General features: G+C 40.7%; 1 protein-coding gene across 2 annotated transcripts; it reads right to left on the bottom strand.

Annotated features, from left to right (window-relative positions):
* Nucleotides 1–107: 107 nt before the first annotated feature.
* med24 (mediator complex subunit 24) lies at nt 108–15,841 on the bottom strand. Of its 2 annotated transcripts, none has more exons than XM_034106766.1 (26): nt 15,750–15,841; nt 15,339–15,469; nt 15,153–15,235; nt 15,013–15,051; nt 14,858–14,931; nt 14,178–14,401; nt 13,825–13,936; nt 13,565–13,715; nt 12,784–12,897; nt 12,603–12,656; nt 12,437–12,519; nt 12,229–12,315; nt 11,946–12,045; nt 11,427–11,569; nt 11,201–11,241; nt 11,021–11,103; nt 10,614–10,792; nt 9,210–9,309; nt 8,670–8,845; nt 7,787–8,051; nt 7,066–7,247; nt 6,878–6,971; nt 5,452–5,551; nt 3,896–3,976; nt 2,528–2,676; nt 108–450 (listed from the first exon to the last, which is right to left on the bottom strand). In XM_034106766.1, exons 2-26 carry the CDS (start codon nt 15,466–15,468, stop codon nt 334–336), a joined length of 2,961 nt encoding a protein of 986 aa, XP_033962657.1. In that variant the 5' UTR covers nt 15,469; nt 15,750–15,841; the 3' UTR covers nt 108–333. The 2 variants fall into 2 exon arrangements, with proteins under 2 accessions (XP_033962657.1, XP_033962658.1); XM_034106767.1 differs by having other exon boundaries at nt 11,201–11,238.
* Between the last annotated feature and the right edge of the window lie 59 nt (nt 15,842–15,900).

Below are 15,900 nucleotides of genomic sequence, written 5' to 3'. Positions count from 1 at the left end.
CAGAGGGGACACATGTTGATGTAGAAGAGACATGGAAAAGTGGATTTTGCATATTAGGTGACCTTTAACGATGTAAAAAGGAGTATGGCAAGCAGAAACAGACTATATTCAGTGTTTTTTTTTATTTTAAAATATATTTACACATTTCTTTAAGTGTGAAAAAGAACATAAGAAAGCAAGACAGGGTTTACAGAGACATAAACAAGGTATTTTCCAACAAAAATCCCTCAAAATGGAGGATCCAGAGCTATCAAAAGATGAAATATTAAAGAGTCTTTTTTGTTTTTTTACCAATGCTTTGATTTGGTACCGAGGTTCGTTTAAACCCACAGTTTACAGGGCAGAGATGGCTTTGGCAGCGACTCTCCTCCCCAGCGGCAGGGTCAGGTCGGTGATGGCCAGCACGACTCTAGGTTTGGCCAGAGCTTGCAGCTTCACCAGCTCCGAAACCTGGATGCACAGAAAGACATATACAGATTTGATCAAGCTATAGTGTGTCTAAAGTAAGATTTCACTGGCTCTAATGTTGCACAAGGCAAGCTTTGACCATCGATCTGTACACCTAAAAATACACATTTTCCATCTTACTAAATGCGTAGCGTTATTTATCCATCTAGATCAGTGCTTCTCAAAGTGTGGTTTGCGGACCACTGGTGGTCCGTGAGCGCAGCCTAGTGGTCCGTGAGTATATTGGTAACATTTCACATTTGAAATACATTTATTTATTTAAGTTTTCCGCACTCTCGCAGGAATATGTCCGCAATGGAGCGAGGTTAAGTTTCACTTTTGATTGCATGATATAGTCCAGCGCAACACCTTCATCACACATGTTGCCACTTGTTTATACCATTTTCAGGCGATTTGTAAAAAACGATGTGTTTTTGGATATTTGTGGAGTTAGGTGGTCCGCGAGTGTTTTTTTATTGGTTAAGTGGTCCTTGGTATGAAAAGGTTTGAGAAACACTGATCTAAAAGAACGCTAAGAACATCTCTACAGTAACAATGAGAGTTATGGGATCTGCAATAAAGGATCAGAACAAATGTAATCCCTTCCCTTCTCATTATCTTTTGGATATGCATCTTAAAATATGTCCATGATCTAGATGAGAGTAACACCTACGTCACTTCCGGGGGAAAATTACGGCCCCGCCCACTTTTTTGGGAAAACAACGCTGTCACTTGAACGGCGGTCAATACAAATTCTGAAGTTTTTGCCAATCCGATCAGAAATGTAAGGAAACCGTGGATTTTTGGATCTTCAAAAGAGCCCGATTCCGATGGCCAGTCAGGCAAACAATTACATTCAATCATTTCAAATCGACAATCGGACTCGATATATGGTTAAGTTAAAATCAGTAGGCGAGGCTGTAATTTTCGCCGGCTGTTACTCTCATGAGCGAGGTGGAAAATAATAGTTTTATCATGCCAACAACAAGCTGCTGTGTCGTTTATTGCACCTCAAACATTAAAACAAATCCAGAGTTCAGTGTTTCTGTACTTCATCTAAGAAAAAAGGACAGTAAAAGAACAGCTCTGTGGCTTCATTGCCATTCAAATGACAGCGTTGGTTTCCCCCAAAAGTGGGCGGGGCCGTAAAGTGACGTAGATGTTACTCTCATCTATGGACATCGATCGCCCAGTGCTATATTTAACCATATATCGAGCACGATCTTCGATTTCCAATGATTTAACGTAATTGTTTGTCTGGCCATCGTAATCGGGTTCTTTGAAGATCCAAAAATCCACTGTTTTCTTAAATTTCTGATCGGATTGGCAAAAACTTCAGAATTTGTATCGACCGCCATTCAAATGACAGCTTTGTTTCCCCCCAAAAGTGGGCGGAGCCGTACTTTTTGCCCGGAAGTGACGCATGTGTTACCTCTGTTAATGTATAGATGAGAGTATGTAAAGCAACAATGGAGTACATTAACATAGTTATGGATATTCCAGCAAGTTTTAAAACAAACAATTATTATAATATTTTGGTTAGGAATCCAAGCAACCTTTTCTGTTGTCAGTGTAACTGGGTGTCAGCTGATGATTAGACGTTTGTCAACTCTATAAATCTATATATAACTCTTTAACTGAGAAATCTATTCAAGTATTTTTTCCGTTATGAATATCTCATCTACCCATTCCTCTATTGCTGGGGAGTGAGAACGTTTCATACTGTTAAGTGACATCAGCTGTCTCTTGCATAAAACAAAACTAGATGGCATTCACATGGTGATCAAAGAGATACAAAAATACATTCGTCAGAAATTTCTCTTTCTAGAAATCATGACCCGATGACTCAAGATGATCCAAATACATTGTTGTAAGCAGTTTCAAACAGGAACTCATTTATTTCTACCCACGCATACCAAAGAAAGAGCACCAGCCTCTTGTCTGTAAGGAAACACACCTTTTATGAAGAAAGACCAAACCCTTTCCCAGTAATGTGTGATGTGAGCTTCCCCTCCTTATCTCTATCTGTCTCCAGCTCCCACCCCGGTTTCTCTTCCCTCCCAGCCGGACGGTAACTCACCATCGTGAAGGGCATGAACTGCAGGATGCTCCCCCGGCTCCCCTGCTCCAGGCACTCAACACACTCCTCCATAAAACTCTGTACAAACTGGGTGTGAGGTCCGGCCATCTTGGAGCCCAGGATGGAGGAAATGAGGAGGAACAGGTTGGCTGAGGAGAAGAGAGAAGGTGGTTCGAATGATTGTTCTGTCTTTGTTAGCATTAGCATTAGAATGAGCATTGACTGTTCTTTCCTGACATCTTAAAGTCATCCTTAAAAACTCACCATGGCCTTTGACCCCGAACTCATCACAGTCCCCCTGCTTCCACTCCTACTTATTTAATGTTGTACTTTATTATTTGCCCCTGTTCACCATGTAAAGCAGCCTTGGGTCCCTTTAAAAAGGCGCTATACAAATGTAATCTATTATTATTATTATTATTATTATTTGCTGGGTCCACACACAAACACACATTGCCACATAAACAAAAACCAACATAAAAACCCAAGAGATCATCTTATGTAATTAACATTTAAAGGTGGGGTAGGTACATTTCAGAAACCGGCTCGAGTGCACTAAAATGTGAAAGTACACAGCCGAAAAGAATCCGCCCCTTCCTTCAGACTTCCTTACAGAGCACCTCCTCCAACACACATGAGCGCGCACATGACGTCAGCAGACTGGTGAAAGTGGCCGTCTGTTGCTGGCGAGTCATTGAAGTACTGCTGCAATGCACGCCCAATGAGGGCACGAGATACATTTGTACGTGCACGAGATGGAAGGCTGACCGACAGGGCGGCCATCCAATCGATTGGTTGTGCTTTTTACAGCGCCACGGCTTCCACAGATGACATTTTTTTATGGATTTTTTGTCAAAGCACTTAAGATATTCATTGCTATCGGGATGTTAAGAGCATTCCATGGAATATAACAAAAAGTGTATCTCAAGCCGGTTTCTGAAACTTACCTACCCCACCTTTAAGTTATTTAGATATGGAAGTAAAAAACAAAGATCTCATCCTTTCAACCACCCTTAAAGGGGCCCTATTATGCTATTTTTCAGGTTCATAGCAAATAGAAGCCCAAGTGTTAGTGAAGTCACTATGTGGGATTTTATCATTTGCAGACCATTTACATGCACACAGACCAATAGAATATAATAATAGGGCTCCTTAAAGCCAAACACAAAAATAATAAAATGAGTTCGACATTCAAAGTTCAATTAAAATGTCCAAAATACAGATATTTTTAAAGCAACATTTATGGAATGATTATTATGATGTTGAAAGTGATACAACTTGAACGTTGGCATGGGCATCCATTGTAAAAGGAGGGCATTTTGGGGTAATTATAAGCGTGTGGATGTTTAGCACAGAGAGAGTTCTCACCCAGGACTCTGTTGAGAGGGTCCCTCATGTTGACGGTGTGCAGCTGCGAGGCAGACAGCGAGCTGCTCATCGACCGGTCTCCTATGAGGAAACACATGATGTGAGAAACAGCAGAAGAAATCCATAGTTTTGTTTCCATTTGACTCGGTCACATGGGGAAAAAACAAACGCAAAACAACAGAAAATCAACAGTGAAGTTGTGATTATCCACAAGTTTTCTGTCGGGGTGACAAAATGTCTGGACTCGGGGTTGTGAAAGTCTAAAAGGATTCCCTCCAGGGCTCTCTTTCACAATCCATCTACGTTTGATCCTTAAATAACCTTCTTAGACATATTTCAAAACCAAAAGTACAATATGCCAAAATCTTTTTCATTATCTTTAGAAGTAAACATATATTCCATCAAACTCTCCTTCATGGGAGGATCAGCCTTAAAATGACTCGATTTTTAGGTGAATCGATGATCTCATTAGACTTAAACAAACCACTACTACTCCCCCAGTTTTCAGACTTATTTATAAAAATAGCTCATGCATTCCTTCCTATGTCATGCAACACACCGATCCTTAACGCCCTGTTTCGGAATGACTTTGAGTCAGTTAAGAAGTCAACTATTACATACATCACCAACAAGCTTTAAAAAAAAGTTGAATTTTAGTCATTTTTTAACAAAGAAAATAAACTAAAAGGTGGGGTAGGTAATTCATTTCAGAAACATTTTTTGTTATATTCCATGGAATGCTCTTAACACCCCGAAAGCAATGAATATCTTAAATGTTTTGACAAAAAAAAACCATAAAGAAACATCATCTGTGGAAGCTGTGGCGCTGTAAAAAGCACGACCAATCATCTGAGCCGGCCCGGCTAAAGTAACTGGATGGCCTACCTGCCTGTCAGCCTTCCATCGGGGCACAAACTTATCTCGTGCCCTCATTGGTCATGTGTGCGTACGTGTGTGTTGGAGGAGGGGCTCTGTAAGGAAGTGGCCGATTTTTTCCGGTTGTGTATTTTCAAATTCTAGCACACTCGAGCCGGTTTCTCCAAAATCACCTACCCCACCTTTAAGTCTGAGTTTTGAGCTTCTTGAATGTGAATACTTTGTATTTTCCCTGCTCTCCTTTGACAGTTAACAGAATATGTTACAGCTGTGACCAAAAGAAGATATTTTATTATGGCATTTTTCATCACTACTGACATTTAAAAAAGACCTGAAAACGTATTAAATAATTGCGAAACGAATAGAAAATAGTAATTAGTTTAAGCACAATTTGAAACCACAATTCTTCCATGTTTCTCAAAAGCAATCTCCCTCCTGTATAGTACTGAATGATTCAAAGCAAAACACCCCACATTAAACTGCAGAGCTCAAGTCTGAACCTGCTGACGGTTAAAACAGATGCTTAATGACGGCCTGAGCTTATTTATGCTTTTCTGATTTAGCTAAAAGCACTCACAAGAAGCAACTCGCTGGTAACAGGTTCTTAAAAAGCCAAACGAGTGAGAGGCCACCGGCTTCATAATTCAAGTGTATTAAAACCCAGACATTAATAGACTGACCTGGACTGGAAAGGGCAGCCGGCTCGTCCTCATTGCTGCTGAGCAGGCGCATTAGTTTAGAGGGCTGAGTGTCATCCAAGGGAAAGAGGCTGTTGTAGTCCTGCGGGCAATAAAATATAGTATCATGTCTTCATTAAACAAGGACCCTGCATTGAAGTACATTCATCTCAAAAAGAGGTGTTTCACGCCAGATAGAGCTATTAGCTCATATCTGTAGTACGCAGTTAGACTACATTGTTTAAGACACATTGTTACGTGCCAGGCAGGCTGTACATGTGTGGTTTTCCTTCCCTCCTGTGTTTTTCTCTTCTCCCTGTCTTCTGCACAGCTAATCAGCAGCTGATCGGTATCTGCCTGTGCACCTGAGTCTGATGGCTGATTGGATCCTCTCACCCTCAGCTGGCCTATCAGCAACCAGGGCCGACCATAAAGGAGGCACCCAGGAAGTCTTCTCTCTCTCACTCTGGGCCTGTTGCTGAGGAAGGAACACGGCTGTGCTTAGCAACTAAAGCTCTTTGGAAAATCTGAACTTTGTTAATGTGTGTGTTGAGAGGTGGAGGAGTTAGGTAAGTCTGGGGTACCCTGTACATTTCTCACCACCGAGCTAACTATTGTTTAGACACACTAGGTAAGCGGATTGTTGCCACCCCTGTATATTGTTTTGTCAAATTCTTTGTAGTTAGTTAGTGAGGGTTTTTGTTTGAGTTTGGTTTCAAAGGATAGTTGTAGAGATAGGCCTGGTTTTGTTATGCTTGTTTCTTTTGTTTGGCACAATCCTTTGACTCCTCCTCCTCCTCACAAACAGAGTTTCTGTTTAATTGTATTATCTGATAGGTTACAAGGAATAAACCTTTTGTCAACCTTTACTCTGACTCTCTCATACTTATTGGTTGTACGTTATTGTCTCCAGGTCCCCTAGACCTTAGTGGGGACGTAACACACATATTTAAACAATGAGGGATAAGATAATAGTAATTGCACATTTCAACATCTCTGTTTCTCACGCTGAAGATTAGAATCAGAATCAGGATACCTTTATTAGTCCCACAGAGGGGAAATGTACATTGTTACAGCAGAAAAGAGCCAAAGACAGCTTAATGTTACGTAGAAGCATGCATACAAAAATATTAAAGAGAACAAAAATTATAATAAAAATAAAAAACACATCATGTAACAGTTCTGAGGATTTAGCAGCCAGGTAAATGTTACAGTCATCACATAATTGGTATTTAACAACAAGGAGTGTTATAGTCTGTGTGTGTGTGTGTGTGTGTGTGTGTGTGTGTGTGTGTGTGTGTGTGTGTGTGTGTGTGTGTGTGTGTGTGTGTGTGTGTGTGTGTGGGGGTCTACCAGGGGCCGTGGTGGTTATACATCTATATTACGCAGGTCTTATGGTTGATACATGATTTTGTGTGTCTGTTTTTACCTCGATATCTTCTCGCTGCCTTTTGCGTTGGCGCGCTGAGAACGAGCCTTTGTGGTGAGAGGAGAAAGAGCTGAGTGCGCACCACACAGACAACCTGAGGAGGATTCAAGAGATTCAAGTTAACACCAGATCCCAAATCGCCATAAAACACGCTTCTCCATCACATCTAAGTGTTAGGTTTCTCTTACTTGGCCAGTGCTTTCCCCGGGGGGTCTGCCAGGCTGGCCCAGTGGGCGGAGTCAGTGAGCAGGTCAGGCAGGATGGTGCCCAGCAGGGTGAGCGTGATCTGCTGGGTGTCCAGGCAGAAGATGCTGTAGAGCAGCTCCACCACCCGGTCAGCCCACTCCTGACGAGTCTCCTTCAGCAGCTCCTGAAGTACAACACAGAGATCCGATTACACACATTAAGTTATCTGGTTAATATATAGTCAAGTTCTCTTTGCAAGGACCTATGACAGCACAAGATTGCCTTTTAATCATCCTAAAAAAAAGGTATCATGAAGAGTTTATGATTACTAATAGTGTCATTAAGGAACATTTTCAATGGGTGGATTCAGCTAAGGAAGTAAGCAAAAGGAAATGACATCTTATTAAACATGTCAGATGTGTGTATCTCACACTGAACTGTTACTTTTATTCATGTACCTTTGTTATTCATGTTTATCAGCTTTGCTTTCAAATGTGTGTTTTTAAATGCCATTTTATAATAGGTTTCTTAATGTCTTTCATTTTTGTAAAGCACTTTGAATTGCCTTGTGTTGAAAGGTGCTATATAAATAAACTTGAAATTAATAATTTCATATATGCCAAACATTTGATAGAAACTTAGACAATACAGACATTGGATTCAAACGACATTGGATTCAAACCACTTCCTAACTATCATCAAGATACTTTATTTTCCTCTTACCTTGACCAAGTTGTTGGTGAACCAGAAGACCCCTCCCATGTTGAGTAGGCTCTCAAACAGATGCAGGGCGCGGCTGTCCACCCAGCCTTTGCGCAGCACCGTCTGGAACTGCTTGCTGAGGGCCATGTGGATCGGGTCTTTGGCCGGCAGCAGGTTGCGGTAGGGGATCGGCTCCTGGCCCTCCATGGGGGGGCGCAGGGTGGCGGCCGTCTGTTGGAAGACGTCGGCACACATGTGCTCCATGATGGAACTCATAATGATCACGCTGGGGAGAGAGAGGACACCAGTGTTAATCTGTGAAGCAATGGTCTGGAGATCTGGATAAGCTATAAGGATTTACTGAATGTCTGTCTGTCTGACATTTGAAGCTTTAATCAATGTCTGTTGTCTTATTTAAGGACGTCATCAACACTAAATATAAAATAAACCCTTAATATAATCAAATGTTTTTTTTGTTCAATCTACTCTAATGAATTTAACCAGTCAGTGTGTGCCTCCTGTGTGTGCAAAAAGCAGGAGAACTGCAGTGAAAGACTAGTATCGACAAACATGGATTAAAGTTGAATATTTTGTAAATGTGGGTTTTAGAAATAATTACATATCTTTTGTTCCATAAACATTGATTTAATATCTTACAAAGCTCTGATGATAATGGAAATCTTTGGATCATACGGATGGGACCAATCCTACACAGCAGGCACTGAAATCTAATTCTACAAATATTAAAATACTAATAATTTTGGTGTAGCCCATTTTGTATTTGCAACTGTGTGCGAATACCAGTTTTAAACAGAATGCAGCTTTAGAACTTAAAACTATTCAGTCCAGCCCAGTAATGTGCGGTGGTGGTGAAGTTTAAGTGTGTGTTTCACGTTGTTTGTACCGTTCATTATAAAACTGCAGAGTGTTTTCCGCATACAGCGGTGTCACGAGCTGCCGGATCATCGTCTGGGGCTTCTCCCTCTCGTCCCTCCCCAGCATCCTGACGTGGGCCACCAGCCAGGCCACCGCACAGATCGCCATGCTGCAAACCTTCCCCTTGATGTTGTCAGTGATTTTCTACACTTACAAACAGAGGACAGCAGCAAGGAAAGAGGAAGGATGCGATTAGAGAAATGCAGGGTCAAAGGGAACAGGCTTCTGACTAAAACTGCATCCTTCTACATTGCATGACAGAAAAACTTGAATGGAATAGTAAAGAAAAAAAAGGGAAGTATCGACATCTACAGGACGTCACTGCTGTTGCAAGTTCTAACAAGATGTTACTCATCAGTTTCCAATGAATATCTCATAAAAACCTTGAGCAATGAGTTGAACTGCAACATTAGATATTGATATGTGGAAATTCCTGTACTGAGCACTGAGTGAGAAACGCCCACGTCTATTTATAACAAGACAACATAAAGATTGAAGTTGAACAGACCTGCACTGCCTCCACGGAGAGAACTCCATTCTCCCACGCATTCAGGACTTCCAGGATAGCTGCTGGAGTGCTGAGGCAGATTTCATGCCATTTCACCTGACTGTCCCAACACACAAACGTCAAAGGAAGTTCCATATTCAGAGCATTGTTTCCTTAAAAACAACTTCAAGGAATATGAAAGTAATACGAAGAAACACCAACGTACCATGCAAGTCACTAGCGCGCATGATTTTTCAGAATAAACTTCAGTGCACAATTAATGTAAAACTTCAAACCTAAATGTATCAAAAGCATCACTGAGGTCTGAAATAAAACCAGCAATATAATGTGTCACTATTGTGTAAGTCATGTGCTCCTCTATTTCTATCACCGTCATTAAGGGTGCATGGTAATACCTGTCTGGTGCATAAAGGTTACATCAGAAGCTCCTACAACTGTGACATACAGAAAAAAGGCAAACCGTGCTACCATTAGAAGTGAGATTTATGTTTATGGTTCAACTATTTTAACCCATAAGGACCCACCGTGACACAGGTGTCACATGAACTTTAAATGTTCTGGAAAGTTCCCTATACAGCTTAAGCCTTTATTGTATCTCATGAAGTCCCTAAGTGACACACACTGAACAGTCTGGTGGGTCATGGGCCAGGTCATGTGATTTTGTGTTCCCATAACAACATGTCCAAGATGTCCAAGCCATTTAAGAATTGAAATGCTTACATAACATGTCCTTCATTACATTTAACCTGCTGTGGAAACATTTCTTGATTAAATTGATATGAAACAAATGAGATAAATATCGCTGTGACACTGGTGTCACATCGGGACTTTAACCCTAAACTTTCACAGTAAACCCGGAGTGACATATATGCACAATTAGAAATATGATTATGATCTGCTCAGTTAATTCAGCTGATTCAATTATATTGAGTTAATATATTCTTTATTCTTAAATTCAAAGAATGTTCAAACTAATTTAAACCAAAAAATCATCCTCATTAATGAAGTTATACATAAGAGTTATTTTATCCTTAAAGCCCAATGTGACAAATGTCAAATTTCAGATATTTGAAACTAGGCGGGGTTTCTTGTCAGAAATGTGTTCTATGTGGTCTATTTAGTCTAAATTATGTTCCCCTTAATTTCCCCAAAAGTAGAAATGGGTCCGGGTTCTTATTTAAATAAGTCACTTTTCGTTGATGAAAATGAAAATATGGCTGCCATTTGTCGTCATATTGTAACTAGCAGTGTAAGATGTTCTTCAGAGGTTCTTCAGAGGTCCCTCAAAAATGAATCCCCACGTAACCCAGAAAGATTTGTAGTATGAAAATAGTAATTAATGAGATAAAGTGAATTGACAGACAGTAAAGCAGATAAAGCGTTCACAGGGTTAACATCTCTTACACTAGTTTCATCTCTGAGGAGTTGTTCAGCAGGGTGACCAGACTCTCCACTTTGCCGGGCTCGGGTCTGAAGCAGGGGTGGTCTGGGTTCAGGGTCTTTCCCTCTTCAGGCATACACGTCTGCAGCCACGTTTCAAAGAAGGGGGTCTCGCCTGAAGGGCTGGGGTCTGACAGGATCACCTGAAACAAGATGCATAGGACAACCATGAGCTGTTTGAATTTAGGCCTAACCGTTCAAAGAGGACAGACGACATGGTTCAGATTAATCTATACAACTCAGTTCAGTGCTGCTGCACAGCCCTCTCTGGACATCTTGGGGTTAAACACTGAAAGGGCAGGCTGATTGGCTGTAAAGAGGTACACAAAATACTTCTTCTGACAAGCTTGAATTGCTATTATTTAACTAACCTCAGAACCGTATGTCTGCACCACGTGGCAGAGCATGAGGAAGGAGATGTCGAAGAGCAGGGCGCGCACTGACGCCGATTTGGCTGAGGGAGGGAAAACTCCTCAATGTTAGTGTGTCATTTAATAAGAAATATCTCAGAATTTCCCAAATTGGAAAACGTCAATCTTTTTTAAACTCACATCCTTCGCCGCTGATGTGCTTGGGAAACTCATTAAGCCTACAACAAAGAGGAAAAAAAAAAGAACACACATTATGAAACATCTCGTTTAAAACCCACTTCTTACGTCAACTTGCGGATCCGCCCTTTCATGAGGTTATGAATTATTATGCAAGTCACATTTGTTTGAGTCATGATTCCGGTGACTAAAAGGGGGATTTTGTCTTCACTGTTTCGCTTATACTCACTTAATGAACTTCCGGGCGAAGGATTTGAGTTTCCCAGTGGCTGCTGCTGCTGCCAGGAGCAGATCTAGGCTCTTTCCAGACAACATGTGACCCAAGACCCCCAGAAGACCCTCAGGCGACTTGGAGTGGTCTGCATCTACTGTCTGAGGAATGAAAAGGAATACATTATGTCAATTTGTTATTTTTAACAATCAGAATCAGGTTAATTGCCAAGTAGGTTTACACATGCTTTGGTGTATACATCAACACAGTAAGAGGAATTTAGTTTTAGTCGAATAAATTAGAAGTTAAACATTTTAAAAACTATTGTTAAAATAAATATAAATACACAAAAAATGTATCTGAAAAATTACTTTAAAAAAAAAAGTATACGTGATTAATTTCAAAGGGTATAATTTAATTATGTGATTTTTGAAAGCCACTTGTATACATCGACACATTTTTCTTTAACTTTTTCTCAGCACGCAACTTATTTGATACAATGCCCTGTACAGTTTAGATCACATTATGGTGCCCTACCTTGAGAATATTGGTGACAGTGGGCTCAGCTCGCAGGATGAGACCGGGGTTGGGCTGGATGTTAGCATTTTCTGCCGTTTTTAACCTCGGGGAAAACTCCCTGCACACGGCCCTGAATCAAATGTGCAAGGGGGGATGGAAAGAAAGGGAGGAGTGGAGGAGAGAGGGGGTGCAAGGGATGGGGGATAGGGTGGATTGTGTGAATATGGTGAACAACACTGCCTCTGAGAGAGAACACTTTTATTTCTGGACACCATGTTCATCATGAGATGGGACCTCGTACCGTTTTGACGTGAGGCAGGTTGTGTTTGAATCCGACAGCAGACCGAGCTTGTTGCACTCCTGCAGCAGCATGCCGAGGCAGTCACAACTATGGGAAGAAGCACAGGGAAAGTGATAAGCATCATGGTGCTGGCTTACCAGGCATTAAGCTGGCTTTCTTATCTAAAATGTCTTTTAAAATCAGATTACTGAGATTTTAGGGTACTTACTTGCATCTCTGATCAGCTTTGTCCAGTAATGGTGTGAGCTGGAGTAAATACTGAAACGCTATATTCACGTCATCCATGAAGTCCTGGAAGATACATGAATATGTTTTTAAAAAGTGATCAGTGATTTGCTTTTTTAAAACATGACATAGGGAAATTATTCTTTTACCTGTCCTTTGTCACTCGGAGGATACTTCTTTAGCCGGAGCAGAACTTGTGGGATCTAGTAAAAAGAAAAAAGAAAGTATTCTCATTAAGGTGCATGTCGACAGGTTCACCAACACTTGTGTAACTTGCTCATAACTGCTTTTTACCTTATCTCACTCTACAGTATATACAGTGTAGATTACCTTGAGGAATGTGAAGGCAGTCCATTTGAGCTCCTCTGTGCCCTCTGGTGACTCGATGAGGCCGGTGAAGCATGCCTTCCAGATCTCCAGGACAAAAAGGGGAGTAGGGACTCGCTGTGGACGACAGATCATTTGAGAAGACTTTTAATAAAAGAAAAGCGCACATCTTCCGGCGCAGACTGAAAACTCATCTCTTTCGACTCCACTTCGAGCGATAGAATTACTATCAAAGCACTTATATACTAATAAAGGACTGGCTTATCTATAGCTAGTTGAGTAGCACTTGACATGTTTTTGCTCTATGAAACCTGATGTACTTATATAATTCTGTTTTCTTCAAGTTTGTATCTTCTTGGTCGAACGCACTTATTGTAAATCGCTTTGGATTAAAGCGTCAGCTAAATGCAATGTAATGTAAAAAAGAAAATACACGAAGAATGACATACCACATTATATCTAGCTCGTGTATTAGGGAACCTTCAGCTAAATAAAAAGTGTGTCTCTTCCAAGTTACGGCAAGGGCTCGATTTTCTTTGAATTATGCCTGACTTCTTGCAAGAAGAAAACGGCAACATTTTCAGGCAAAGGCAAAAATAAACGCTTATTTCAAAACGCTTACTTACTCTCTTCCCTTTTAAAATTCCTGACACTGGGAAGTGTTTACTGGAATGATTCTAAATGAATTTCCAAGAATGAAGAGACTTCCTTTCCCCTTTATTGTAATCCACCAAGTATTTTAAGAAAGGGTTAACATTACATTTCAATGCTATTACATGTTTACCTGCATTCTCTTGATCATCATCAGCTGCTCCACCAGCGGCTGTGTCTCCCCCGTCAGATTCATGGTCCCTTCCAGCATGATGAAGGCGTGGACCGATGGGAAGGAGGGATGAAACGTAGGCTCACTCTGCTCAGACAGCATCATGGGAATTCTGAGGACAGGGAGAAGAGTTATTTTTCAAGGTACAGGCTGAGTAGCATCAAAACAGAGTTCAATAGAAATGTGTGCTTAAAATGTAGGAGTAAAGTTTAAATCTTTACCCTTTTACTAGTGACAAGCTTTCCTCTAATTTATTCCTCAGTGTCTGGTTAGTTACACTGCTGAGGCCCTCCGTTACTCTCAGCACTGATTGCTCCACGTTGCTCCAGGAACCTGGGGACAAATATATATTAGATTCCCAACTCATAACAATAAGATTGGACTAAAACAGATTGTTTTTAAAGGATCAAATCAGAGGACATCTTACACAAATATATAAACCTTAATGTTTCCAGACAATCACTGGTAACCAAAGGTCTTAGCTAAGAGTAATCTATCTCTTAGGGACAACTATATGTAGTTTCACCCATTTGCGTTTTACTCAGTCCTATGCACACACACACAATCGTCTCACCTTGATCCTCCAGCCGAGCAATGTGAACCAGTGCTCTGTTCTTGGAGCTGTTCATTAGGGTGTGTAGCCTCTCCTGGCAGGCTCTCAGACTGGCCTCAGTGCTGGGTGATGGACCCAGTTCTCTCAGCTTCTCACAGTACCAGGCACAGCCCTGCAGCAGCCACACCACCACGCCCAGCAGAGCCCGACACAGCCCAATACATTCCTCTGCTTTGCCGTGACAGCTTTACAGTCGAGAGATGAGATTGAATCAGAGTTATTTTAAATGAGAAGACTTTTCAAAACTGTACTATTTCTTTTAAAAAGCAAACATGTAGGCACACAGTAAACATTTAAACATAAGGCTTAAATAAAACATATTGCAAGCTCAAGCTTCCTGGGCTGCTCACTATGAGTTATTATATATAAGTACAATTTAATAAAAAGGTTAACTTGTGAAACAATAACTTAATTTCACATTCAGTGGTTTTCTGAATGCGTTGTGGCAAGTTATCTGACATACGTTTGAAAAATAGAAACAACAAATGTCTACGCAAGATATAAATAAACGTAATCTAATCATGTTTACATAAAAAAAACATAATTCTTTCATTAAAAAAACCAAACCTATTTATTATTAAGGATGGGAGATCTTAAATAATGGTAGAGAAAGACACAGTGCCATGGATAATTTCACATACCTGAGACGATGGCAGAACATGTCCATTATCTCCAACAGGGATTTGACACACAGCTCCCGAGAAAAGTCATCAAACTATCAAAACAAAGACATATTAATGAAAACATTTCATATATAGTCAAATGAACGCTGTCAATTTCATCTATTATAAATTACCTTGCTAAGGGCTGTAAGCACACTGGAATAAGACACCATCTAAGGAGAGAGAAGGTATGTTAACAATGTGACGATTAACATACATACGGTTTTGCACACAGCTCAGTTACACCATAAGAAAAACACTGCTTTTTGCTCACCTGGGAACTGATGGCATATTTAAGGTAAGACAAAATAAGGGGGTTGGGAGATGGACCAATCATCGCCTGCTCCATCAGGGCCTCTGCAACACAAAAACAGCATGTAACGCCACTATATAACTCACAAAAAGTAACCGGTGTAAAACTAAATAATTAGCATTAGGGCTAGGGAATCTCTCCTCTTACCTGCAAGGTTTAGGTAGTCCCATGTTGCTCCCTTTGGAAAGTTTTTCTTGATGTTTATGGCCCACTGGTAGTCACTCCATCGCTCCTTCCATGCCTGCAGAATGGCTTGCTTCAGATTGACCACTTTCATTCTGGTATAAACGAGCAAACAATTGTAAAATTACTCAATATTTTGAATACGAGTGCCATTAAAGCTATTTGGCTTCAAACCTCTGTTTGCCATACCACTCAGTGTAGCTTACTTTAGCTTCGTTATTTATATATTGGCTAAGTGACGTTAGCTGTTAGCTGTCGATGCCATTCATTGACTAATACATTTAGAGAAAGTTGTTTTGCTGGGTGCGAAAATCCACGTATGCCACGGTTAATGAGACCAAACTAAGTCAAATTATTTATAAATGTGATGCTTACCTGACTTTTTTAGTTGTTCAAAAACATAAAATGTATTTGTTTTCCTGTAGCTCCTCCGCTTCACAATACAAAGAACGCCATATTTGCTGTAAAAGACATGAGCGTTCATTGGTTGATCTTTGGACGTTCCAGTGTTCTTTGCGCTGATTGG

Source organism: Pseudochaenichthys georgianus, chromosome 19 (genome assembly GCF_902827115.2).
Source record: "Pseudochaenichthys georgianus chromosome 19, fPseGeo1.2, whole genome shotgun sequence".
Taxonomy (NCBI): Eukaryota; Metazoa; Chordata; class Actinopteri; order Perciformes; family Channichthyidae; genus Pseudochaenichthys; species Pseudochaenichthys georgianus.
This window is presented reverse-complemented; position numbering and strand designations above follow the sequence as displayed.

Bases quoted from the DNA above. Each gene is read 5' to 3' on its own strand.
- med24 (XM_034106766.1), bottom strand. From the start codon at position 15,468: ATGAAAGTGGTCAATCTGAAGCAAGCCATTCTGCAGGCATGGAAGGAG. The intron at 12,316-12,436 runs GTAAGTACCCTA...TTCTTCCCATAG, and splicing joins AAAGCTGATCAGAGATGCAA to TTGTGACTGCCTCGGCATGC. The intron at 5,552-6,877 runs GTAAAAACAGAC...TATTGCCCGCAG, and splicing joins GGCAGCGAGAAGATATCGAG to GACTACAACAGCCTCTTTCC.